The sequence below is a fragment of the Perca flavescens genome, chromosome 21, assembly GCF_004354835.1.
Source record: "Perca flavescens isolate YP-PL-M2 chromosome 21, PFLA_1.0, whole genome shotgun sequence".
NCBI classification, from domain to species: Eukaryota; Metazoa; Chordata; class Actinopteri; order Perciformes; family Percidae; genus Perca; species Perca flavescens.
The window spans coordinates 9,647,059-9,674,877 of record NC_041351.1 but is presented as its reverse complement, the minus strand read 5'-3'; the positions used below and the strand labels follow the sequence as shown (position 1 = coordinate 9,674,877).

At 40.8% G+C, this 27,819-nt stretch overlaps 2 protein-coding genes across 4 annotated transcripts; one reads left to right on the top strand and one right to left on the bottom strand.

Annotated features, from left to right (window-relative positions):
• Positions 1–27,534, bottom strand: LOC114548270 (neurotrypsin). Of its 2 annotated transcripts, XM_028568112.1 has the most exons (14): positions 27,471–27,534; positions 23,860–23,902; positions 12,171–12,413; positions 10,378–10,516; positions 10,119–10,297; positions 9,721–9,868; positions 7,108–7,286; positions 6,477–6,618; positions 5,749–5,969; positions 4,370–4,511; positions 4,011–4,289; positions 2,093–2,215; positions 1,708–1,976; positions 1–1,490 (listed from the first exon to the last, which is right to left on the bottom strand). In XM_028568112.1, exons 1-14 carry the CDS (start codon positions 27,519–27,521, stop codon positions 892–894), a joined length of 2,757 nt encoding a protein of 918 aa, XP_028423913.1. In that variant the 5' UTR covers positions 27,522–27,534; the 3' UTR covers positions 1–891. The 2 variants fall into 2 exon arrangements, with proteins under 2 accessions (XP_028423913.1, XP_028423914.1); XM_028568113.1 differs by lacking the exons at positions 23,860–23,902; positions 27,471–27,534 and adding an exon at positions 16,213–16,337.
• LOC114548272 (E3 ubiquitin-protein ligase TRIM39) lies at positions 13,900–20,371 on the top strand. Of its 2 annotated transcripts, none has more exons than XM_028568114.1 (2): positions 13,900–14,167; positions 18,598–20,371. In XM_028568114.1, exons 1-2 carry the CDS (start codon positions 14,077–14,079, stop codon positions 20,280–20,282), a joined length of 1,776 nt encoding a protein of 591 aa, XP_028423915.1. In that variant the 5' UTR covers positions 13,900–14,076; the 3' UTR covers positions 20,283–20,371. The 2 variants fall into 2 exon arrangements, with proteins under 2 accessions (XP_028423915.1, XP_028423916.1); XM_028568115.1 differs by having other exon boundaries at positions 14,091–14,171.
• Positions 27,535–27,819: the final 285 nt, after the last annotated feature.

The following is a 27,819-nucleotide window of genomic DNA, read 5'->3' as shown; positions in this document are numbered from 1 at the left end:
TAAATTGTAAGTAATGACTTTATTAATGCATTAATTGTTGCTTTATAGCTCAGTTGTAAGCCATTCAAAACGTTTGGTCTGTCAGGTTGTGAAAAATCTCTCAGGTTGGTGAGTCATTAATAGTCAGAGACTTTCTGATATCAAGCCTGCAATTTTAAATGTTAACACTAAAACATCAAGAATCATTGGTATGGTCCCAGGTTACATAGCTTAGTCATGGGTCGAAACAGCACTTTCACCAGTAAAGGTATAAGACAACAGCCTGAAGAGATGAGCCCTGTTGGAAAAAAATCAACTTTTCAATTGTGACATGTGATGCAGGAGTTTAATCTGTGTTTATAATCTCAGAGGGACGATGATGATATACAGTCAGCCTTTATTCTAGATGTTCTGGTGGTTTGTTTGTTTGATTTGTCTAACGAAACACACTGAATACACACATTAATAGGTGAATTTTAGCATAGATTCTTGTGTGACCGTCTTAGAAATATCCACCAGAATATCTTTTAACACTATTGTCCTTAAAATACATGCCATGCTGATTTTTTTTCATTTTCAGTATCAGTGAAAGGCCCTGATCAGCATGCCAGGCTCAACCTAAACGTTGCAGACCCCACCAGCTATCGTTCTGCCTCTCAACAGGCTGTAGCTCACATGTAAAGTACCACAAATCCCCCACACACTCTGTCATCCTGGCAGCTCAGGAAGGTCTACCCACACCGCTGTACTCGTCCGACGATTAGCAACCGCAAACACAACACTGAGTTCAGATTTGAAATGAGCACAGACCTAAGTTAGGAGCATCTTTCTTTTCTTTTAAAGGTTACTTTCATCTTCCTCCTCCTCAGGCGGTCACATGGCACAGATGGTCAGCCAATGGCACGGCCTCAATCAGACCAGAATTTGTGTGTTTGTGTCGGCATCCCCAACACGGTGGCCATGTGTGCTTTTAGTGTGTGTGTTAACGTGCTGTTTGGTGTGTGAATGACGTGTGTGTTTTTGTTTAATATCATTGATTTCATTTGTTTCTTGTTGATCGTGTGTGTGTTTAAGCTCGTCATGCACGTCGAAGTATTTATCCTTGCCCTCTCCGTGTGTGTGTTCCTCATGTGTGTGTGTTAGGTCATTGTCAATGTGTGTCAGATCTTCTTGTGTGTTTGTGTGTGCGTGCAGCTCCTCTGGATGTGCTCGCGTGTCGATGACCTCCTCGATCCAGCTCCTGAAGCGGCTGACTCGAGTGTAGAGCGCGGGAGAGGAGGGGTCGGCGCAGCCGTAACCCCCGGCAACGACCCCAGTGAGGACCCATCGACCCATCTCCCCCTGACACACCAGCCCGCCTCCAGAGTTGCCCTGACAACTGTCGTCATGGAGGAGGCTAGTGTCTGGAGGACTGCCGGCACACAGGGTGCCGTGGCTGGAAAAGCTGTCGCCATAGCGCTTCTTACATTGCCATGACGACATAAGAGGGACCCAAGACGCAAGAACCGAGTCTGGGAGAAAAGAAAAGATGGATGAGATGATTAAAGAGGCGGCATGTCAGAAATGCTGAAAACAAGTAGTCTGTAAGGAATGTCATTAACCTTAAACCAAAGAATTATGAAAAATGTTCCATCTTCAAAAACATCTTAAACATATTTTTAGATACACTGAGTATTGTTAGATGTTTAAAAATATATCACTAAACACACTAGAGAGAAAAATACATACCTGGTCCTGTCCAGCCAGTGGTAACCATGACAACACAAGAAGGTGGCGCATTTCCTCCTGATGCTGCGTCTGCAGCAGGAAGGCATGCTGCGTTGGTTTCGAGGTCAAAGGTCAGACAGTGCCCCTTGGTGCTGGGTAGTTTCAACAAAGCCAGATCGTGACCTCCACTCTGACCCTTGAACTTCCTGTGAAGCACCACCCGCTCCGGGGTGAGAGTCTGCTCTGAAGCCCCGACACGCACCACAAACCTGGACGGGTCGCTGCCAAACCTGCGGGAGACAGGAGAGAAGAATCTGAAGGTGAATGAACACTTCATGGTGTTCTGTGGTCTGACTGAAGATGGCTTCATTGTAGGAACTGATTTATAGTTCAGCGACAGATTTACCTGCTGACACAGTATGCAGATGTCAGGGCCCAGCAGGGGCTGATCAGGGTGCCGCTACAGAGAGGACTGGCAACTTCTTCTTGAGACTGAAGCCACACTGACACCTGCCATGGCCACGTGGTCCTGCAGAGAACGGGGAAAAAAAATCTCAATCAATGTTTTTGTATGAGTAACACTGACTGTAAACTGTTATTAATAAAAACTTCAACCTTTAATTGCAAATGTGTGTTTTTTTCACCATAAAATTACAATACCAACTAAGCTAAGTTTTGCATTATTACCCTAACTTGACCCGGTTTTATAGAGGGCCCTGTGTCAAATACATTGTGTTAAAAGATAATGAATCAATTTAGCTACATTTAAGTACCTTAAGTAAAAAAAAAAAAAAGTCCCAGTATAGTTTGTCAAAAAGTCCTAGTATGTCATAAAAAAGTCAAAATATCATGAAAAAAGACTGTATAAGTACAGTATAATGAGAAATAAATCATAGTAAAGTATGTCGATAAAAGTCATTGTATAGTATGTCAGAAAAAAACTTCTAAAAAAGCCGTAGTATAGTATGTCGAAATTCATAAGTCATAAAAAGGTAATAGTATAGTATGTCGAAAAAAATCATAAAAGTGTAGTATTTTGAAAAAAAAGTCATAGTATAGTATGTAGGGGAAAAAAAGTAATTAAATCAGTATAGCATGTCGAAAAAAGTGATAAAAAGTCACAGTATAGTATGTCGAAGAAAGGGATGAAAAAGTCATGGTACAGTATGTCAAAAAAGTGATAAAAAAGTCATAGAATAGTGTGCAAAAAAAGTCATTAAAAAGTGATAAAATAGTACATCCAAAAAAGTGATAAAAAAAAGTCATAGTACAGTATGTTGGAAAAAAGTCATTAAAAAAATTCAGTGTAGTATGTCAAAAAAAGTGATAGTATAGTATAAAAAAGTGATTAAAAAGTCATACTATAGTATGTCAAAAAAAAGATTAAAGAAAGTCATAGTATAGAATGTCGAAAAAAGTAATAAAAAGTAATGCAGATATGTCAAAAGAAATTATAAAAGTCATAGTATAGTATGTCGAAAAGTCAAAAAATTATGCCAAAAAAGTAAAAAACTCTAAATATAGTATGTTGTATAAAGTCACAGTATAGTATGTCGAAAAAAGTCATAGTAAATTATGTCAAAAAAATTCATAGAGTAGTATGTTGAAAAAAGTGATAAAAAAAGTCACAGTATAGTATGTCGAAGAAAGGGATTAAAAAGTCATAGTATGGTATGTCCAAAAAAGTGATGAAAAATAAATAGAATAGTACGTCCAAAAAAGTGATGAAAAAGTCATATAGTATGTTGAAAAAAGTCAAAAAATTATGCCAAAAAAGTCATTAAAACTGGTATAGAACGTCAAAATAAGTCAAAAAAGTCATAGTATAGTATGTCCAAAAAGTGATAAAGAAAAGTCATAGTATAGTATGTCGAAGAAAGAGTCAAAAAGTGAAAAATTCTTAGTCAGGGTCACACCTAATATATAGTATGTCGAAAAAAATGTCAAACAAAGTCATAGTATAGTATGTCGTAAATAAGGTCATTAAAAAAGTCAGTGTATGTTGAAAAAAGTCAGTTTGTTTTTCCAACATACTATACTGACTAAAAAGTCATAGTATAGCATGTTACAGAAAAAGTCATTAAAAAAAGTCATAGTATAGTATATCGAAAAAAAGTAATAGTTAATGTAAAAAAAAAGTCATGGTATAGTATGTCAAAAAATGTCATAGTATAGTATGTCGAAATAAGTCATAGTACAGTATGTATGTTTTTTCCTTTTCGTTTCTTGTATTGGGTATACAGTGTTCATAAGGGTTCATTGTCAGTTCCAGGTAAAAGCCACAGATTTGGACACATACTATCAAATTAGGTCCTAAATCCTACCTGAGCATGTTTTCCTCCCCCTGGTTCCTCCTCTTGCTCTCCTCCTCCACCAGCTTCCTCAGCCCACAGCTCAGCTCTTGAGGCTTGGCCCGTGCCGCTGATTCCTGCGGGGTAACGTCACACTTCACCCCTGCATCCACCCTGCGTCTGCAGCCCTGGATGCTCTGGCCCAGAGAGGGACACTCTCCCAAGAACTCCTCCTTCCCTGTGCACCTCACCTGGTCCAGGTGTATGGGCCCTTTCCCCTGACCGAAGCCTCCAGCTGCTACTGCTCCACCACTGAGGAGGGAGAAAAAATTATTTTTTGTGTAAAAAAAAAAAAGTAAGAAACTGTCTCTTTCATGCATATTAATATTAACCTGTGTCCAAGCTGTCTGCACACCACGGCTGCATTCAAGTTGTTCCAGCCTGAGTCACAAATACTTCCCCAGTCGCCATGGAGATACACCTCGACTCGACCCTCCTTTCTGCTGCTGCCACCCACAAGACGCACCAGGGGACCTAACAGGAAGAAAAAAAACACACAACCCTCATTCATATTCATGTTGGTGCACATACATAGTCCAGTCGTCACTCACTGAAAGCGAGTTCTGTGTCCACTGACTGTTAAATGTCATCCTGCAGCCTGGTGCCTCTTTATTCAGCCTCTATTCTCATTCTAATGGACTGCGTGTCTACAGGAGGCGCAGTAAAAACCTCTTTATTCTCTCTGCTGTCAACATGTGGCATTTAAACTCTTTGGACAGAGAAAAACACCGGTGTGTTCACACTGAGGTAAAGATACAGTGCCACAAAAGACAAAAGTCTTTAATAGATAAATAGATTGCATAGATAGAATTTAGTTTTTGCATCTTTTGTTCATTATCAGTATGGTTGAATTTTGTCCTAAATGGTGTCTGATGCAATTCCCGCAAGAGTTTAATAAAGTAAAGTAAACAGCTCACAGCCTGGCATTAGACCAACACTCTGCAGGGACAGCTTGCCCTTTTGGTCCAAAATGAATTGCAGTTGCACAGTCAGTCACCAAACTTCTGCAGTGCAGTGCAATGATCCTATTGTTTTTGCTGGTTTCTTTCTTCCTTCCTTGCTACAATTGCTTTCCAATTAATAAAAACTCACAAATTATCACACAAAAGTCTGGTGTGCTCTCAAAGTCGGGGCTAGAGGCAGTTTCAAAGTGCTTAACAGAGATTGAATAAGAGAAAGTGTGAACATGTGGACAGATTTGGAGGCGAAACAGATATAAAAACATGAAAATAAAGTCATAACAGAATAAAAGCAATATACACAATATTAGAAGGCAGCAGAAAACAACTAGGTTTTGAAGCTGCTTTTAAAGAACAGTTAGAGTTGGGCCACAACGTTAATCCTCTGGTAACTTTTAAAGTGTGGCACATAGTAGCTGTAAGTAAATTAAGTTCCACCAATCCTTGTTCTCACTCTTCTTACAACAAGCAAATGTACAGCAAACTAAAAGCTCCACACTTTGTGTATTCATTTTTTTAAAGATCCAACTCAAGAGACCCTTTTTTTTAATAAAAAATTGTCAATTAATATCTATACATACAATCCATATCTGGCCTAAAGGTTGAAGAAGAGAGCGTGTGACAAAAAGGTCTGATAATTTATAAAGTAGGTTTTAGGACTTCATACAATAAACAGGTGAAGTACTGTAGAATAGTTAGCACCCCATTTCAAAACAGTATGCATGCCGGCCTTGTTTGTCCTCATCCCTTACCTGCGGAGGGTGCGATAACCGGCACTTCATTGGTTTCTTGATTGGGTCGGCTCCTGCAGCGAACACCCACATCCTCACTGTGGGAGCAGTCAGTCCGGCCCCAGATCCCGTGTGGACAGTCCAGAAGAGAGGTCTCTGATCCCTCACAGTGGACGTCATCCAAGAGGATCAGGCCGACGCCCTCGCCGAACATCCCGTCTGATACGAGCTCAGCGTGACCCCTGAAGGAAGAGAAGAAGTCTTTACCCTGTTTGTACTGGGGACACCAACTCAAAGATTTTTGTCTTGTTAGTTTTCCCCTTATTCAGAATGTGAAGGTAAAGTTAACCAAATACTCAAAATAACAAAAAAACATTGTTATGAGTAACACACCAAAAAGTGTGTTCATAGTATCAAAGAAATGTTTTTATAAGCTTTTATAAGTTACTAATAATATAGAGATGTTTTTTTCAATTTCTTTTATTTATGTACTCATTTTTTTCCTCAAAAATTCAGCAAAGCAAACAAACGGCTAATAAACAAAGTAAACGAACAAGAGAAAGAGAAGGAAAAACAATTTTTTTACCCAGCGATACCCCCAGACTGTTGACTTTTTTTTCTTCTTCTTAAATTAATAATTAAAATAGTCTTCACAAAACCTCTGTTGACGTCATTAGATCATTTCCCAAGAAACGGAAAAGGATTAGTTTGTGTTTAGTCGGTGTACATCTCTTTGGGTGTTTCCATACCTGTAGCCCAGCTGTCTGCAGACCACCTCTGCATGCTGCTGGGCCCAGTGGTCGTCACACACCGTCCCCCAGTCACCGTTGTGGAAAACTTCAACCCGACCTTCCCATGGACTGTCTCCACCAACCAGACGCACCACACCATCTGAAACAGTATTGTATTGATATTGTGGCCGTCTTAAAGTCCTTAAATGTGATTAAAGGCAGATACGCTTGACATGAAAAAATATTTGATGTGACCATGAGGCAAGATTAAATGTTATAGATGCAAATGTATCATTTTCAGATGAATTATTAATCTTATATTGCTTTGATGAATAGTAATTGTTATTTTATGCCAGTAGATAAGTAACTCCTCAGTTCCCATAAATCGTGTTTCTGCTTGTCACAAAGAGGATGTTGCTGCTTCATGCAGTAATGATTTATTGATGTAGCAGTTTGAAGCCTATCAGTGTGTACAGTAGCCTCTGTGTGTGTGTGTGTGTGTGTGTGTGTGTGTGTGTGTGTGTGTGTGTGTGTGTGTGTGTGTGTGTGTGTGTGTGTGTGTGTGTGTGTGCGTGCCTGCGCACGTGTGTGTGCATGCGTGCGTACGTATGTGCGCAAGCCCGCTTAATTGTACAATGTGTGCCTGTACCTGTATAAGGGCTGCAGGAGACCCCAGCATCCTCCATGTGGTCACAGTTGTGCTGCTCCCAGTCGCCATGGGGACACTGATCCAGGAAGAGCTCGTTTCCTGTGCACTTCACAGCATCCAGCAGGATCGGGCCTGAACCCTGACCAAAGTGGGCCCACGACCAGGCCTTCGCCACACCCCTACAACAAACATATGTACTTTTTTTTTTCTTAAGATTTTGACCTGATGATGGCGCAAGATAAAAAGTTGAAGGCTCATCGAAGTTATTGCATTTCATCCTGAGGGGAACATGAATATCTGTATGAAGTTTCATGGCAATCCATCCATCACGCTCTCAAAATAAAGCAAACATCTAAAATAAACCAAATCATCCATAAATAATGAATGGCTCGTACAAAGATGTTCATGTGGTGATTATTTATTGATGCTAAAATGCTACAAAAGTGTGTGTTCGTGTGGCTCCATGCATTTCTGCTCCAGTGTACAGTTTCATGTTTAAGCTGAAAATATGAACATACTGAAGCAAATAAAACATAAAATGACTCGTGAGAATCTGTACCATGTAACCACACTGTACTAGACCACACGCTCCTTCCAACACATTCATGGTGTTGTTATTATTATTATTATAAATAAGGAGCTTTTAAAATAGAATAATGGGCAAAATGATCAGAAAACTGCTTTGTAATCTGTGTTGTTACTCATTTCATATAGAATGCTGTAAAGTTGCATTTGTAAAAAAAAAAACTAAATAAATCATTGGCTGCTGTAAAAAAAAAATCACATTTGTTGGAGAATTTAAAGATACAGTGAAATAAAATAAATACATTTCCTAGGTTCTAATCCTGTGTTCATGTGGTAATTGTTTGCTTCTCCTTAATATTGTCAAAATCACTTTTTAGTGTTTTTAAAATTAAAATCTCCACCCATCATATAACCCACATTTGACTGTTAGCTTGTGTAGTAACTAGTAGAACAATATACAGTATGAGTAGGTTTGGATCTCAGTTGGCAAAAATATGAGAAGAGTGTAAAATATGAGAAGAGTGTAAATATTTTTGACACACATACCTAATGCAGAAAAAAAAAACTATCAAGGTGGGAAATCAAATCACTTCATTTTGTCTTTAAGTGTCAAAACAGAGTGCAGCTGTGTGAGAACCTGTGAATCAGCATCTGAACATCTATTATTCATGAGCACAAACACAGATGGTGAGATGTCCCACTGTGGCAGAGGAGATGCAACCTAATGTTGAACATGAAGGGAGTCATTTCCCGTCACAACTACAGCTTCATCTTTCATTTGACACTCAAAGTTGTCTGGAATGCTACACCTCCTCTGGCAGGGGATACTCGGAGTGTGAGGAGGGAGACACCTGCCCAGATTCAAACACAATCTACCTGCTTCTACACAAACACAAGCTACCTGGACGTGCTTACCAGGGATTTGTCTTACATGTTTGACTAAGTGAAATGAAAATAACTCCATTTTTATTTCTTATTAGTCTTTTAAAGAGAAAGCTTCTCTTTATCTAGTGAAAATACCAAAACTGCAAGGTGTCCCATTTATATCACTCCAAATGAGCCAAAGTAGGGATAGCACAAGGTAGCATACATGTCTGGCCCCTACTCTCTTGCCCTTTGCCCTCCACCCGTAATTGAGCATGAACAAGGAGGTTTTCCCAAACCAGCAAGGCAGGAATAAAAGTGGACAACAAAAACCCTCACACAGCAATTCAGCACCAGCTGACTTCATGAATTTCACTACCTCTAAATTAAAATGAAGTTAAGGAGGAGACATCCTACAAATGTAACTTTCTCCAGGCCATCTGATTCAGTTAAAGTAAACACAGGCTTCAATTAGCAACCATCTAACAGCACATGCTCATTTTGGGGACAGTATACATTGTGACATTTGTGTTCTGTGTTCTTCAAACCAAAGTGTGGGTTTGTTTTAATTTTTTTTTTTTGTTATTATTTTGTTTATATTATGGCCCCTTTATTCATATTGTTAATAACTGCTTTGTCTTCTGCCAGACGCAATTAGGGGCTATGAGTGGTTTTCCTCTGAGCCACAGGGGGCATAATATTTTCTTGTGTTCCCAAGGCCTAGACTGGCTTGGGTATTTAAGTTCCTGTATTGATGCAAACAGGGGTTGTTAATTGAAGAGGAGCAAACAGTTTTTTAACTGTGCTCGGCTTACGTTGTTTATGGGACTTTATATGATTTTTTTTTCATTATAACTCAACGCTGTGGACGTCCAAAATAAACGACGCAAAATGCAACCTAAATGAAAGGACTGGATATTGTTTGTCTGAGTACACGTTAGAAACACTAATCGCAATTAGCAAGCATAGGACTTAGTCACTACAGAGTGTACTGTATATGTGTATATGTGACTTTGGTAGCACATTGTTGGCTTTGGTCTTTAATGGGATTTGACAGAATGACACCAGCTATATCCATTAATGCAGAGTACCCTCCACAGCCAAATGTGATGTAATATGTAAACCCGGTAGTTAAGGGCTGCTAGGCAAGGATATGTTTGGGAAAGGGTCTAAATGTTCCCACACATATGTTAACTGGGTGTGAAAAATCCCTGACGTACGTACCCGAAACCCAGCTGTCTGCACACCACCTCTGCATCTCTGTCGTCCCACTGGTCGTCGCAGACGGACCCCCACCTTCCTGCGTGAAACACCTCCACTCGACCTTCAAAGTCTTCCTCGCCTCCGACCAATCGCAGCGGAGAGCCATTGCCTGAGAGAAGGTGGTAGAAATATATATGTAGGTCAAACAGCATCCTTCTCCTCCAAATTCTTTATTTCTTTCAATTTCAACAAAGTAGGAATGTATAAAATATTACTACACGGTGTACTATGAAAGAAAAACAAATCCTTCTCAATAAATCTGTTATCAAAAATAAAGATACATCTCGCTCTGTGTCTCTCAGGTGTGAGGAGGAAATTTTCGGGTCTGGTTGCCATGACACTGTGGAAGTCACACTGACCTTCCGGTGGCGCACACAACACTGCTGCCTCGTTTCCATGGCTACAGTCACCGGTGACGAACGTCCTGCTCCGGCACTTACTCAGAGTGTTCTCGTCACCGCGGCAACCCAGACGCTCGTAGTGGAAGAGGCCGGAGCCGGAGCCAAACTGCGAGTGTTGCAACGCCGTGCCAATGTCCCTGTTAACAGAAGAATAAGAGCAAATGGATCACAGCTGTGAAACATTAATACTGAATAAGGACTTTTTGTTTTCTCTTACCCCAGGCCCAGCTGCCTGCAGATCACACTGGCGTCTCTGTCTGACCAGTGAGAGTCGCACACCGCCCCCCACTGGCTGTTCAGGTAGACCTCAACACGGCCACTTCCAGAGGACGAGCTGCCCACCAGACGTGCTGCACCTAAAAAAAAACAAGCAGCGTACAATAACTCACCAGTCGTCACGTTTGTTTACAGAGTGACGCAGTAGAAACCTGTATCACAATTTGATAATGTATTAATTGCTTTACGCTGCATTCATTGATTTTTTTTTTTATATATATATAGTATATATAATAAGCAAGTAGCAGTTGTCTATTTACACATCCAGCTGACAGTGAGAAGCATTAACATTCATTTGAATGTTCACTCTCTTTTAGCTCTGTTTTGGTCTCCACCGGAAATATCTGGCTCTCTAGCTGCTAAAAGTTTCACCATTTAACCAGCTAGTCGCTAACTTTGTCTGTCTGCCATTTGGTGCTAAGCAGGAAGTGTACAGTGGGGTTTTTAGGTTGTTGCCTGCGGCTGCTGGGAACAAGGTTGATGTGAGCAGAGTTTGTGGGCCAGAAAACCAAAATACACTAAAACATTGTGTAGAACTGAGGGGAACTGCAGAGTGGGGTGATAATTCTCTGTGGGTTTGTCACATTGCACATAGCCATTTAATTCATTGTTAAAAATACATTTTGATTGGTTAGTTAGATAACTTATTCATCAAGCATAAAGGCTAAATATTCGCTGTTTTGTATCATTGTAAATTGAATATAATTGGGTTTTGGATTTCTGCAATCAGTTTGCAGACGTCACATTGAACTCAGGGGAAATGTGATGAGCATATTCAGAATCTTTTTGGCCTGTGAGCCCTTGAAGAAAGCAGTGTCTACTTGGTCAGAATTTGCATATTCACATTTTATATGCATCTGCAGGATGGTCCTCTCTGCATTTTATTGCCAAGACAATGTTAGGTAAATTACCTGCTTATATCGTATAGCCTTTTATCCTTTCATACCAGCTACCATAGCACTAAACCTGCTAATCCAACTCTTTTAAATGTCCCCAGGGTGCACTCAGTGCTTAGTAAAACTGATTTCTCTTTTTATGCACCCTGGGCCTGGAATGGTCTGCAAAAATATGATTACCTTAGAAGTTCTCTCCCTTCCCTTCCTACCGCCCTGAAGGAAACATGTTGCTGTTTCACATAATCCTTGATTTAGGTGGAATGTGTTATGGATATCGCCGGTATGGGCTGTATGCCTCTCTTCTTTTACTATTTTCATTGTGTTGCTTTTATGTATTGTATGCGTTCCAACGTGAAATTGTTTTTATGTGGAACTACTTGAGCTGCTGTCTTGTTAAGGACTCTGTGGAACCTTCCTGGCTAAATAAAGGATAAATACATAAAGTATTTCTTCAAGTTGTGGACTGTTGAACCAAAGACTGATTTCCCTCTCTGTGTATCATTTGAATTAATTTTAGAGGCGAGCAGAAGTAAAACTAAACAGTATTTCACAAGAACAAAATCAAACACTAGACAACAATTAGAAAAAAATAAACCCTTTTTTTTTCAGAAATATATTTTCCTGTGTTATGCTGTTATGACTAATTTCTCTGATTTTGGAAATGGTTGAAAGAAATGAAATTGGTTTAGTTGGTAGAGGAGCATTACATTTATTGAATAAGAACTACTGCATGTTTTCTATATTTTACAGTTCTTTAATAATGCCTTTTGTTGTTTATCTGTGTGTTTCATTCTAAATTGTAAAGTATCAGTCAAATCGTGGTGATCTGTGGTCGTACCCTGGTGGCAGTCGCAGTAGGCCCATCCAATGGCTCCAGAGTTTTGTCTGAAGAAACACCAAGGGTTGGACTCTCGGTCTGGGTTCCTGCAGTAGCTGTGGTCACCCAGCCCTCGGCCCGGGTACTGCATGACGTAGTCTGGAAACTCAGTCCACTTTAGACAGGGGGCGCCAGAGTCCGTCTGAGACACGGTGCCGTTGTAGTATCCCAACTCTGTGAATCCCTCAGAGCAGGACAGAGGCACTGCACACAGAGAAGGAGGGAGGGGAGGAGAGAGAGTGAGTAAATGTGGAGGAAGATGGAAGAAGAAGATGTTTTGGATGAAAGGAGGAGCATTTGGGTCAGAGAGGACAATGTGAATAAAGGGAGGGAAAGTTTGGTAGAAATGAGAGTAAAGATGAGTGGAACTGCTCTTTATTCAAGTCACATTATCCCCATGTCTGTATTTTATCTGAGCATAAAGGCTTATATGGATGATTCTCATATGCCGCCACTGCCACAGCATGATTCTGCCTAATGCATTTTACCCCTGCTGATCCATGCTGAACTGGTGAAATATCCATAACCTTAACCCAGCCCCTTACTTAACATGGTGGTGATCAGACACTTTTCTGTAATCTTCTCTGAGAATGAGAAATGTGTGAGTGAAGCTTAGACAGACTGAAAGGAAAACTGCTGACATCAAAGTGAATCAAAATTAGGCCACAAAATATAGAGCAGGTTATATATATATATATATATATATATATATATATACTGCGGCCTAATAAAAGGCATTAATGAAAAAGAATTATATTGCAGAATTTAACAAGCGGCGTGGTACACATGAAGGCACCAGATGTACTAATGGTCTCAGTCTCAGAGGTAGTTTCGACTAGATTTATAGAACGAGGATGTCCGATTAGCTGGACAACCTCTGTGTTGTTTATAGGACATTTTTATTATGTAAATGATGCACCAGATTTCATATCGATCCATCGTACTTAGTTGTTGAGATATTTTAATAAAAGACAAAAAATACCTGCTGACAGCATTAGAGGAAAAATCGGAGAATTACTAAAGTTATTAGGATTCATCCTCTTGGAACGCTAAAATGTTTGCACAAAATTGAATGACAATCTATACAATAGTTTTTGAGATCATTGAAAACATCAACAAAAAAATGTCTTACTAACTTAGTTTATCTTGTTTTCTCTCTCTCGCTGTCTTTCTCGTTGCTTCTATCTTTCCTCCACCTATTCTTATACCCTTCCTTCATTTATTTGTTTCTGTATTTCCTTGTTTCCTTCCTTTCCTTCATCAACTGATCCCCCAAACCAACAGTGAATGTCCATTTTTACTTGTAATGGACTATTTTTCCCCTGTGGTGTTGCTACTTTCTCTGAAGGATTTCAGTCTTTCTCTGCACAAACTGAAGCTTGAAGGGTTTTTGAGGCCAAGCGGCTACAAAACTTTGATTAATGGCAGAGGTGCTTCAGTAACCAGCAACAGTCTTATCTCTCCGACACACACAGCTTGGCCGTCCTGGAACATTATCTACGCAGTGCAACCCTCATGCCCAACTTGCACGCCAACACATATACACTCAAAGATTTGCTGCATAGTGACTGAGAAAGAACACACACTACAGTACAGTACACACAGAAAAAACACACACACACACACACACACACACACACACACACAGGGTCCAATTTGGAGGAAGATAAGAGGGAGAGCAGAAGGGGGAAGCAATGAGAGTCTGAGGAACAGGAAATCAATCAGGCAGACGTGTACTGAACTAAAACAGAAATCTATCCTCAAACAATAAATAATACAGAACACACTCAGACATTGGAACCAAAATACAAACCTCAAAAAGCCCCTGACTTCACAGACAAAAAAAGTGCCTGTAACTTTAAGAAGCATGACACAGGAAGAAACTGAAAGTGAGGAAACAACCAAACAACCAGGATCTTCGTCGATTATTTCTTCTTTGCAGACCAACACCAACAGACGTAAGTAAGTCTTTACTAAGCCCAACTTTCATTATGACACATAAAAAGTTAAATCTATGGCGTGTGTAGTTTGTAGTTTAATCCCACTCGCTGCTATTTGAGCAGTTTTGGTGAGAAGTGCTGCTTCGAGAGTCTGGCAGGACAAGGCTAGCTTTCTGAAGCACAGGAAAATGTGTTGTAGTCGGTGAAATCTAGCTAATTAGCCTGTATCATTAGCTATAATTAGTTTTCATAGTCTTCATCAGCAGATTGGGTTTGCCCAGTTGTCAGATTTAAAGTTGATTCTTCACTTTGGAAACAGCTGTTGACAAAAACAAACTTAGTTAAACTAACAAGCTTAGCTCCATTTATTAGCGATTCTGAAACTTTCACGTCGTCTTTATGGAAATAATTCCACGAAATGTGGTGATCTTTAACTTCGGTAAAGTTAGCTAGACAGAAATTGGCAGATTTGCGGTTCAATAAATCTACAACCCGGTTTTCATCCGAAAGAACCGTCTACTTATGTGGATGAATACAATGCATCCCTGTGAGCGTTATGCTTTCAGCCGAGCGTCTAGGGACCTTCTGCAAAGTGCAAAACCGAAAGTGGATACAAAGATAAAATTCAACAGCTTCACTGTTATTGAGCCTAGCTCTTCCAAAATCACTCCACACATCTATGGCCTCACTCTGAACATACTACACCGACTAATTGTTTACAATATGCCTCAGCCTATTTTTTATGAATTTTTATTGCCGAAAATTCAATACCGTCAATGTTATTGAGTCTAGCTCTTCCAAAATCACTCCACATATCTAGGGCCTCCCTACCAACATACTACACCTTCTTATGTTGGGTAAGCAGGCTCAGTCTAATTTTAAATAATTTTTATTGGGGATAACATCCAATAGCTTCACTGTTACTGTGCCTAGTGCTTCCAAATGTACTCCACACATCTGGGGGCTCCTTACCAACATACTACACCTTCTTATGTTGGGAAAGCAGGCTCAGATTATTTTTAAATAATTTTTATTGGGGATAACATCCAATAGCTCCACTGTTATTGAGTCTAGCTCTTCCAAAATCACTCCACACATCTGGGGTCTCCTTACCAACATACTACACCTTCTTATGTTGGGAAAGCAGGCTCAGATTATTTTTAAATAATTTTTATTGGGGATAACATGCAATAGCTTCACTGTTACTGAGCCTAGTGCTTCCAAATGTACTCCACACATCTGGGGCCTCCTTACCAACATACACCTTCTTATGTTGGTAAAGCAGGCTCAGTTTATTTTTTTATATTTTTTATTGTAGAAAAATGCAATAGCTTAACTGTTAGTGTGCCTAGTGCTTCCAAATGTACTCCACACATCTGGGGTCTCCTTACCAACATACTACACCTTCTTATGTTGGGAAAGCAGGCTCAGTCTATTTTTAAATAATTCTTTTTGGGGATAACATCCAATAGCTTCACTGTTACTGAGCCTAGTGCTTCCAAATTTACTCCACACATCTGGGGGCTTCTTACCAACATACTACACCTTCTTATGTTGGGAAAGCAGGCTCTGCCTAAATTCAATACCGTCAATGTTATTGAGCCTAGCTCTTCCAAAATCACTCCACACATCTATGGCCTCCCTCTGAACTTACTACAACCGCTAAGTTTTGAAAATCTGGATCAGCCCATTTATAATATATTTTTATTGGGGAAAAATTCAATACCGTCAATGCTATTGAGTCTAGCTCTTCCAAAATCAGTCCACCCATGTAGTGTCTCCCTCTGAACATACTACACCCGCGACTTTTTGAGAATCTGGCTCACCTAGCCACCAGGAACCTAGCTAGGGGTTAAGTAAGGTGTCCATTGTCTGCCGAAGTCCATTAATACCTGACAATGGACACCTCGAAGGGCATTAACCCGCTTATACCATGGTCACTTGCCAAATAACATATTTTTAAAACATTAGTTCATATTTTAATTAGTTTTACAATCAAAATCTAAAGTTTATCCAAACAATAACTCCGTTTCGCTGGTTACGCCTGACGGTTTGACTAATACCTGGAACGTCATTCCCATCCATCAGGTTCTTATGCAAAGCAAACGTTGTTCTCTCCACCAGGAATTAGTAAGAACCTTAGATACGACTTGCCTCCCTTAGCAACCGGAGATATTTATATAGTCCGCTCAGCTGATAGAACCCTTAAGTTTAGCTACGAGCCAGAAAGCTAACGCTATCCAAAGTCAATAACATTGTGTACAGTTGGCAATCAGTAAAAATAATTTGACAGTATGTTGAACAACAAGACAAGCTAGCTATCCAGCCATGTCACTGTCCCCAAAACAATATAACGACTTTTACGAAGAATTTGTAGCTTGAAACAAGCTAGCGCGGACCGCTGATTGGCTTCCAACCAGTGACGGACTGGGAACAAAAAACGGCCCTGGCATTTCCACCCACCAGCGGCCCACCGGTGGGGGGGCACACGGAAAGAACACGCACTTTTGATAGCCCCAGTGATGGTGAACGTAAACTCCCATGCTATAAACAACTGCACCAAAACATAGACTTATAAAAAAAAAATGAATAAATTATCAGAGCCAGCTGCTCCATAATAATATAATGTTCTGAAGTAGTCAAACTCCAAGTTTGTCAGCTCGGCTGCGGTTACTGGTCTCCATCTCTGTTGCTTCTGGTAATCCACATTCAGACCCACAGCAGGCTTGTTGTTCTGTGTTGGTTAGTTCCATAGATTTGTTATCCATGTCTATCTCTTCATCCTCCTCTTGCTCGTTTTGTTCTTCTTCTTCCTAATATTCCTCACTGTCCTGTCTTTCTCCCTGGTGTGCTGGCTCAGATGTGTTGCTAACATGCTAGCAGTATTAGCGCTAATGCTAGCTGAAGCTGCACTTGAGTTTAAAAACAAATCAGTCAGTTTGCAGCATTTTTCAACGTCAGCCAACAGTGCTCTCTTATATTTCTCACTCTTTTTATCTGTTCTCCCCCCCCCCCCCCAATTTGTGTCGCTTGATGCCTCGATTAATTTTTTTGTCAACAACTTCCAACCACCACACTGACACAGACCATAGACATAAAGACGCAAACGCGGTCCTGTCGGCTCTACTTGATTCTGTCTTGAAATTCCCAGAAGGCATTGCTTCATTTAAACTTTTGCAAACAAATATTCAAATAAAAGAAATGCAGGTAGATTTGTTTATTTCAAACCATGCACGTTTACGTTTTTGAACATCTCATCTGAATAAGTAATTTTGCTACAAAACAATGCAGACTGATGTAAAAGTTCGTGACTGTAGAGAACCATGACTGTAATATCGAGAGACTCATATGTGGTATAAATACAAATCAGATTACGCCAACAGTAAGTGTGAAGTAATTGGACACATTTGGCTATCGTTTAGCAAAAGAACGTTGTTATTGATGCTTGGTAGGGGGCCGAGAGAAATTATATGGGCCGCAGTTTACAATTAAGTGGCTGCATGACTGTGACAATCATGCGGCTCTCTGATTGGCTGGCCCAAACAGCCCATGAGGGCCCGCGGCCCCTCTGGCATCTGCCCAAATGCCAGATTACCAGTCCGTCACTGCTTCCAACGCTAGTATATGGGGCACAGGGAAAGTAAAACCAAATCGCTATTTTGTACCACTGAAAAGGTTCAAAATATCACCAAGCTGACGTGGACGGGGGAAGTCAATAACAATACATTTTCCAGGTTCTAACCCTGTGTCCTCACACTTTTTCAGCCAACAAATGTAGTAATGCGCCTACAATGGACTGCAAACTACACATGTAAACAATGCAGGTGTTTTATTTCAAGAGAAATTAGCTTTGCAAATGTTTTAGGTAGCATTTAGGGCTACAACTAACAATTCATTTTAATTATCGATTCTGTCAACTATTTTCTTGCTTCATTATTAATCATTTGGTACATAAAATGTGAGAAAATAGTTAGGCTATATATTTCCATCACAATTTCCCAAAGCCCAAGTTGACCTCTTAAAATAGGGTTTTAGTTTTTGTTTGTTTTGACCAGCAGTCCAAAACCCAAAGGTATTCAATATATCAGATATTCACAAAAGAGAAAGTGGAGCCTGTTATTTCTTGCTGCTTTTGCTAACGATTAATCTATTATCAAAATAGTTGCAAATAATTAAAGTATATTAACTAATCAACTATTAGTATATATGTCAGCTCTAAATGCATTGGAAAGAAATACTGAATGAAAACAGAAACTGTGTAAAATAAACACCCCACAGGGTGCCTTCTAACTGCTCTAAAAGTGATATGATCGAAACTCCACAACAGCTACTAAATAGACCTTGTAGGAAGATATTTCTTTTGCAATTGCTGTTTCCAAGGTCAAGAATGTTTTCTGTCTTAATTTAACCATTTTTGTATGTTTTTTTTTTTTTTTTTTTTTCTTCAGAAATGGCCTCCAGCAACAGTCTCTTGTCTGAGGAGCAGTTTCTGTGTCCCATCTGCCTGGATGTGTTCACTCGGCCAGTTTCCACTCCATGTGGACACAACTTCTGCATGTCCTGTATCACGTCCTACTGGGACGACATACCAGTCAGCCAGTGTCCCGTCTGTAAGGAAACTTTCGAAAGGAGACCGGACCTTAAAGTCAACACTTTCATCTCCGAACTTGCATCGCAGTTCATTACGCTTCAAGTAGACACTCAAACCTGGAGCACAGACCAACATCAGGCTCGCAGTGCTGCTGCGGTGCTGTGTGATATTTGTACCAACACCCAGCGAGAGGCTGTCAATTCCTGTCTGGAGTGTCTGACTTCTTACTGTGACGTCCATCTAGAGCCTCATCACAGAGCTGCGGGCCTGAAGACACACACACTGGTTGAACCCTTGGCGAGCCTGGAGGACAGGATCTGCAAGGAGCACACCAGACTACTGGCATGGTTCTGTAGAAAAGACAAGGTTTTGCTGTGTGACGTCTGCGCCAGTTTGTGCCACGTGAACCATGGCGTCGTTCCTGTGCAGCGAGTGTATGAAGAGAAGAAGGCTCTGCTGGGGGACACTGAGGCCAGCGTGCAGCAGATGATCCAGGAAAGACTGCAGAAGGTCCGAGCCATGAAGGAGTCAGTAAAACAAAGCAAGACCGAAACCAAAGATGTGATAGCAAACATCGTGCAGGACTTGACGGCGCTGATCTCTGAGATCCGGAAGAGTCAGACGGAGCTTGTGAAGGTGATCGAGGAGAAGCAAAAAGCAGCAGAAGAACAAGCAGATGGGTTTATTAGCAGTATGGAGCGAGAGATCACCGAGCTGCAGAGGACAACCATGAAGCTGAGGGAGCTGAAACAGACTGAAGACCAGCTTTGTTTCCTCCAGAGCTTCCCAAACTCATCCATCCTACCACACACAATGGACTTGTCCACATTCAGTTTTAACAGACAAGTGGAGATACACCACATACGGAAAACTTTGAACAAATCAATGTCTCAACTGCAAATATTGCTGAATAAAATGACCACAGAAATACAGCAGTTCCCTGACGGCACAGATGTGTCAAACGATGCTACGCTGAGATATGTGCAGCAGTATGAGGCGGACATTGTGCTCGATCCTGATACAGCTCACCCTCTGCTGATCTTATCTAATGACAGGAAACAGGTGAGGTACAGAAGTGATTCCGGTTTGTGGGTAAACCAGAACCCAAATAGTTTTACAGAACATCTCGCAGTTCTGGGACAGAGAGGCTTCTCATCACGTAGGTTTTACTTTGAGGTGTTTGTGGGTAGAAAGACTGAGTGGTGTCTGGGCGTGGCCACAGCAACGGTCCAGAGGAGGGGGGCGCTTGTCAGGAGTCCAAACTGTGGACTCTGGGCCATCTGGTTCCTAAAGGATAAGTTTGAAACCTTCAGGTCTCCAAATGTGCCGGTACACTTGGGCAAAGTGGAGCGGGTCGGTGTGTTTGTGGATTATGACGGAGGGCAAGTTTCTTTCTATGACGTCCAGACCCCAACACTCATTTACTCGTTTACTGAGTGTGTCTTTACTGAGGAACTGCATCCGTACTTTAATCCTTGTGATAATGAATTTGGTTCAAACTTGGAACCGTTGATAATCGTTCCCGTTAGTCGTACGATGTGAATAGAAGTTTCAGAGACTCAGTGATTTGTGATATTCCGTGATATTTACTAAAATGCAACTGATTTGTTTGATTGCATGGAACAATTTTAAAAAAAAAAAAAAAAAAAAACAGAAGAGTAAATATAGCATGCATTAATTAATTAATCAGGTGCAGGAGATGTAAATGCATAAAAGGAGAAATTGTTATAGACATTAAAACAATACAACTGCAAAATGTGCAGATTATCACTAGTTGATTAAGTGATGTGTTGTTTATGTTTGGTGTGGTTGCAGGAAAATACTCAGTAATGGTTATTTTAAAGAGGAAAAGTATTCTAATTCAGATATGGGTAGTTTATAAAAAAAAAATCTGTTTCCAGAGCTCTCTGGTGGATTGTTAAAGGAACACGCCGACTTATTGGGAATTTAGCTTATTCACCGTAACCCCCAGAGTTAGACAAATCAATACATCTCCGTGCGTGCTGTAATGCTGTCTGACGGCTCCAGCGGCATCAGGCCAGCACAGGAGATGCAGGTGAATGGTTCCAGTAATCCTACTGCTCCGAATAAGTGACAAAATAACGCCAACATGTTCCTATTTACATGTTGTGATTTATAGAGTCACAGCGTGTACAAAAAACAACGTAACATGAGACACAGCCGTCTTCTAACTGTAAACAAACCGGGAACTATATTCTCAGGCGGAAGAATATAATACTTGGGCGGAGTGATATGCTCGCAGCAAGCCTGTCTGAGAATATAGTTCCCGGTTTGTTTACTGTCAGAAGACGGCTGTGTCTCATGTTACGTTGTTTTTTGTACATGCTGTGACTCTACAAATCACAACATGTAAATAGGAACATGTTGGCGTTATTTTGTCACTTTTGTCACAATTTGGAGCAGTAGGCTAGTTGGAACCAGTTACCTGCAGGATCTGTGCTGGGCTAAGCTAATGCTGGAACCGTCAGGCAGCGTTACAGCACGCACGGATATGAGAATGGTATGTATCGACTTGTCTTACGCTGGGGGTTACGGTGAATAAGCTAAATTCCCAATAAGTCGGCGTGTTCCTTTAAACATCAGAAGTACACTGTTGGAGCCATTACACCACTTTGTTTTGTTTATATAGGCTATCATGTTGGTTATGCCAATTAATATGCAGTTTTATGTTTGAGCACTGGGTGGAGCACTGCCTTTGGGAAGGCATAAAGGAAATCAGCCACAGGTACACAGGTGTGAGGAAAACGGGGAAAGCAGACAGCTTTTCACCGTGTTTGTTGTGTCGGTCGTGTAAGTGTTTGATTTGTTTGACAAGGAAAATGAATGGAACTAAACCAGAAATGAAATGAAATGGAGTGTAATGCTTGTGTGACGGTTAGCAGGCCGTTAAGGAAAATAAATGGGTCACAGCACCGAAATGCAGACAAATTGTGGACAATGATTATATTGGCATGCAGAACACACATCCAAACAAGTTCTCCCCTGATCCCACCGTATTGGCCTAATGTAGGAGTGGATAAAAGACTCTACATTACACCAACATGTATCTTGCCTTCATTGGGCGTATTAACACAAAATTAAAACACAAATGAGTTAGTAGTCTATCTATACACAGATGTGGAAAAGTGAACCCAAAATACAGAAACACATATTGGGCAACTAATGGTTGTTTTGGCAAAAGAAACCACAAGAGGCAAAACTCTGGAGAACAGAACACGGAGATACTGATCCAGTTCCAATGTCCACCCTTCCAGACTATGACCTGAGGGCTCGTGTAAGAGGGCGCTCTGGTTCTGTATGCACACGTTCTGTAAGTCTGCAACACTGCATATTTTGCAAAAGGGAATAACCCACAATGCAAATGTTAAAATGACAATAACGGTGCAATTTGCCCACTGTAAATAAAGTGTCTATAAAGTGTCAGAAAAAAGTTGTCCGAGCAGCAGTTGAAAATCTATCATATCAAAACCTCATTAGTCACAAATGTCTGACAGTTTTGCTTGAAAACTGTCTCAAATAATTAATCAAATCAAAATTACTTGATTTGATACTACATACTTAATTTACTGTTGATTTTCTGTCTGAAATCTTTCTAATTAACGGTCTTTGTGATTTCATAAAGTGCTATTCTAGTCCTCAGAGAGCGTTTCGAGCTCCTATATTGAGGCACTTATGTTGTTGACATTAAGTCTGTAAGGGTCCAGCGTTGGCCATGTTCTAACTCATCAGTTCATCGTTCTCACAGAAGACATTTTGTAGGAAAAGCACAGGTGTAAATACTAAAAATGATGGCTGAACTCCATTTAGCTGCTTCAATTTCAGGGTCCTGGTATTGCTCACTATCATGACGCACTGGGACTCTCCGCCATTAATTTGATTAATTATTAACACCTGGGCTCTTCCTACCGGACCCACCGGAGTTCTTACGTTGATGTTTTTTTAATGATAACACAATATCTATGTGTTGCTGTAATTAAACTATTTTTAAACCTGTTTACGGTCTGTGTAATGGTAATGAAACTTTAAAAGCTTGATTAAATTTTAATAAAGTAAAAAAGCATTACATAACAAAACCAGGCAACATTTTCACTCTCTCATTTCCATCTTCAGTAAAAGCAAGACATCATAAATTGTCTCTTTATGTTTTGAGGTTATCAATTTCACTTCCTACCTCGTTGCGTATTCCTCATTCATGTTCTTGTATTCATCTCAACACCCGCAGCGCACACACACACACACCCACACACCACTCGCTGCTAACACCATCCTCATTGCCACGACAACGGTACTCTGCCCATTGCCATGGGAACACTCAGTCTCCCAGCTACCCATAATCCATTTCCCAGCCACAATGAGTATTTGACACGGTTCACACTCTGAGGCTTGCTGTATGGGGGGTGGGTGATGTGTGGAAACGACATCATCTACACAAAACACACACATTATATTAAATGTGGAATATGGGAAAATGGCCTCTCTTTTTTCCACTGTTTAACCAGTTTAATATACAATGTTGACAAAGGAGAGCTGGACGGAACAGACAAGCATCTTATGCACCATTATCTGAATTCTTATACTTTTTTTTTTTTTAGAGAGCCTTGAGGAGGTTTCCACATAATCTAGCTGGTTTAGCTGGTTTTTGCAGATAGGTGCGAGGTATGTTTTTAATGCATGTCATTGTCAATGCACGGCTGTTAAAGCACAGATATTTCAGCTCTGGAAATGAGCCTGACAAGGAGGAGTTCCTCGCCCCACCCCCCAACATGGCCTCCACTCCTCTCAGGGATGTAGAGAAAGAAGAGGATAAAGGGAAATGAAATGCAGAGGGGTGCAGGCCAGGGGGAAGAGGAGAGGTAAGACAGAGTGTGGGAGCAGGGCTGAGGCAGGTGGATAAATAAAAGAGGAGAAGAGGCATCAACAGAGTGGTTTCATAAGTGTCTGAGTCAGAATGTGGGTTAAACTGGAAGGAAAAAACAGACAGAACAGAAAGGAAGAGATGGTGTAGGAGGAGAGGCCGGATTTATAGATTTTTATGATTTATAGGTAAGAGTCCAGACAGGATGAGTGTGCTGTGTTCAGAGTTTCACCTCCCACTCACCTGAGTTCTGCACCTCGTTTAAGTAACTGTCCTCAGCCACCACCTGCAGACGGGTAGAGAGATGCAGCCAGTTAGACAGAAGACCAGAATTTCAGTTGATAATCTCATAATTCTAATGCTTGTTATTATTGATACAAGATCAGAATAACAACGAGACAGACTGCCGAGGTCACGAGGTTATGATTTATGTTCCTTTTGCTGTTAATTAGCAGAATATCTCAGAAACTTTGGTGGAAAAATTAGGCATCGGGTCCAGGAACATACAGTCATTTAAGCAGTATGTGGAGAGAAATAAGTCTCAATATTAGTGACAAATGCATTTACTGATGCTCAAATAAAACAAGCTTTAGAATGTATGTGAATGAATTATAGTGATCGATTAACATCACAAAAAATACAACCAAACATGATTGAGTTAATGTTATGTTTTCTATACAGTACACATATTACTTCATGTTTATTAATCTCATCCCCATCATATATTCACAAATTGTCCTAATTGCTTTCTTTTTTGTCATTCATTTTGACTTCCTGGAGTCTTATTTTTACTCCTAGATTTTGTTGCCTTTGAACAGAACAAGGGTAGCTTATTCCCCGTTTCCAGTCTTGCTAACCTAAGATAATCATCTCTTGGAGGTAGCTTCATATTTAAAGTACATAAAACATAAGAGTGGTACCGATCTTCTTATCTAAATTAGCGTAAATGTTGAACTATTTCTTTATCAATTTGACTCATAACTCCTGAACCATGAGGTGTACAGACAACTACTAGTATGCAGTAGTAATTTTACGTCAACCAAATAAGAAATGTTTGTCCAAAAATAGCTTTTGAATATTCCATATTGTTTACTCTGTTACTGAGTGCTACATTCTTGTTGTGGGCATCGTACATTTGACATAAACAATCACAACTCTTATCCTAACTCTCTCACTGGCCACCTGAAGGAGGAACCTGACTCATTCTTGTACAAACAGTACGGTAATACTTTCATACCATTTTCTATTACAGGATTATGCTTCCACTTTGGCGGACGTGTTTCTGCCTATTCTTGAATATGACAAACTCTCAGGTCAAAGCCAGAAACCATGAACAAAGCAAAGTCTGTAGAGAACTTTCACAATCTACTCTCACTTGTGGATGAGTTTATTCATTAATGGCAGGGAGCACCAGTCAAAGGAAAAACATAACTAGTCACCTAGGTATGGGAGCGCACAGTGTAAACATATTTTACACACACACACACACACACACACACACACACACACACACACACACACTTTCTCTCTCTACTGTATCTGTCAGCTGTGTGATTAATCATTGATGAATAGTTGAATTTGACTTTGTTTATTTGTAATAGTAACAGACAGGAGTGTCGGTTTAATTTTCAGAAATCAAGTCACACCTCTGCATAGCCGGGCACCTTGCAGATGAGGAGAGGACACACACACACGCTCACGGTGCTGCCGCTGTGGAATAACTGGAGTGAGGGCAGTGAAATACAACACATTTCACCTTCACACAGGTGAGTTCTGCTGTCTAGTTGTTTCTCTCTAACATATACACACACACACACACACACACACACACACACACACAAACACCTCCCAGAAGTCTCAGCTCAGTCTAATGATATTACAGCAGGAACAGGTGACCTGTGGTAGTGAACATGGGTGCTGATATCTCCATTTGCATCAATCACACGGCTCGATTACAGCGCAAATCAGTTATGATGCTCTCACAGCTGCGTCCAGTGCTTGGCCATGCAAACACACACACACACACACACACACACACACACACACACACACACACACACACACACACACACACACAACAGACAGGAAGAAATGCAGAACCAGGAGTCATTAGTGCTCTGGGTGAAAACACATTACTGCTGGACACCAAAGTGATGTTTTAGTCCAGACTTTGCATCCTAAATGATAAAAACTGTTAACTTGACTGGTTGCTGCTGGTATGGTTTTGTTTGTCTACAAAGAACCCTAACCATCATCTTTCTCTAAACCTAACCAAACCGTAACCATGTTGTCACATCATAAAACAGATTTATTTTTTTAACAATAATTTGTAATGGTTTGTAAGAACATGGACAAACATTTTATTTTGTCTTTAATTTAGGGGACTGTTTGGTTTACCTACAGTATTTATGCCAATTTAGTTATATATATATATATATATATATATATATATATATATTTTCCTTACACAGGGTGCACTGGCATGCAGGCTCCTGAATGGGACCACAGGACACCCTGATGGTTGATCGGCCGTGTTGGGAACTTGATCCCACAACTACACTGTTTTAACATGGAGCTATAACTAACAACTTTTGATCTGTAAAATAAAATAAAGTGATGTTGGAGGTGATTCAGAGTTTGCAGGTTACAGAGGACTGCTGCCATAGGTTGGTTTGGTTCCTTTGTGTTTACTTGTGAACATCTTTGATGTTTTGTTAAGATGTTATGCAGCCTCCTTCTGCTTTCAGGATTCTCGCGATTAAACGATTTGTCTAATGAAGTTGAAATGTAAAAAAGAAGAAGCTGAAACTCATCTGCAGTGTGCTATTTGTGCTGCATGCATGGCTGCTTCCAGTGTTAGTGGGTCTAATTAAATCCTGCACACCACTGTTCTCTAATGACTTCTACACAGACTACACAGCTCATATGCTGCACATTAGCACAACACACACCTACTGCAGTAGAGAAGAGGAAAAAAGAAAAATAATAAATGTAATGATTCATGGATTTATTCAGCATTCATTAGATCGATTGTTTTGCGACATTAATAAGACATTTTCTTTTACCAATTATGTCTTTTGAACCTGACTTCCAGCTGAGGCTCGCTCTGACCGACCAAAACCTGACAACCCCACCTGCTCCACTAGTTTTCGGCTTCAGCATGTCTGAGCTGACCGATATGCTGTGACAAGCTTCAACAGCCCGTACAGGGTTCACTCCCTCTACACCGCGGGGGGTGAGAGGAGACACCGACGGGTTCCTCTCATGATATCCCGCCGCGGGGACTGGAGGAGGGTGGAGGGGTTGTGATGGAGACCAGGCATGTGTGTGTGTGTGTGTGTGTGTGTGTGTGTGTGTGTGTGTGTGTGTGTGTGTGTGTGAGAGAGAGAGAGAGAGAGAGAGAGAGAGAGAGACAGAGAGAGTGTGAGTGTGTGTGTGTGTGTGTGTGTGTGTGTGTGTGTGTGTGTGTGCTTAATTGTACAATGCGCTTTGATTGCACCATTAATTGGCTAAAAGACAGATTAGAGGTGTTTGGTGCTCTTTTACCGCCCCGACCTGCACCTGCTTTGTTGAAGAATTCACCCTGAATAAATCAATGGTGGTTTTGTTGTGAAGTATGAAAGCACACACGAGCCGGTCCTTAAATATGGGTTGCATTGCCCTGAATTATGGTGTGATCTTATCAATCTAATTATCGACCTAATTAGCCTAAGTTTGTATTGTAAAAATGCAGCTCAGGTCATCAAAGCGTGACTGTCACGGGACAGAAGAAAAAAAGGGATGAAAAAAAAAAATCAGGCCACATAGCAAAATCAACCCAATCATCATCATAATCATTAGACAGGAGTACGTACCTCCGCCCACAACGGCAGCCAGAGGCAGGCGGATCCGATCAAGCACAACATTTCCCGGCTGGTTAGAGCCATCCTTGCCGCCCGGTGTGTCCGTGTCATAGCCAGAGAAGCCGCCGCTCCACTCCCATCTCTGTGTCCAACCTGTCCGCGAGGTGAACCGTTATCCTCCACTCGTCCCGAGCTGCTGGAAGAATAAAACGTGTTGTGTGATGATGATGATGATGATGATGATGATGTACGTGGGAGGTTTTACGCACAGAGGACAGGGTGCGGCACTATAAACGCTTCACGGGATGGAACACACACACACACACACACACACACACACACACACACACACCGATCTAAT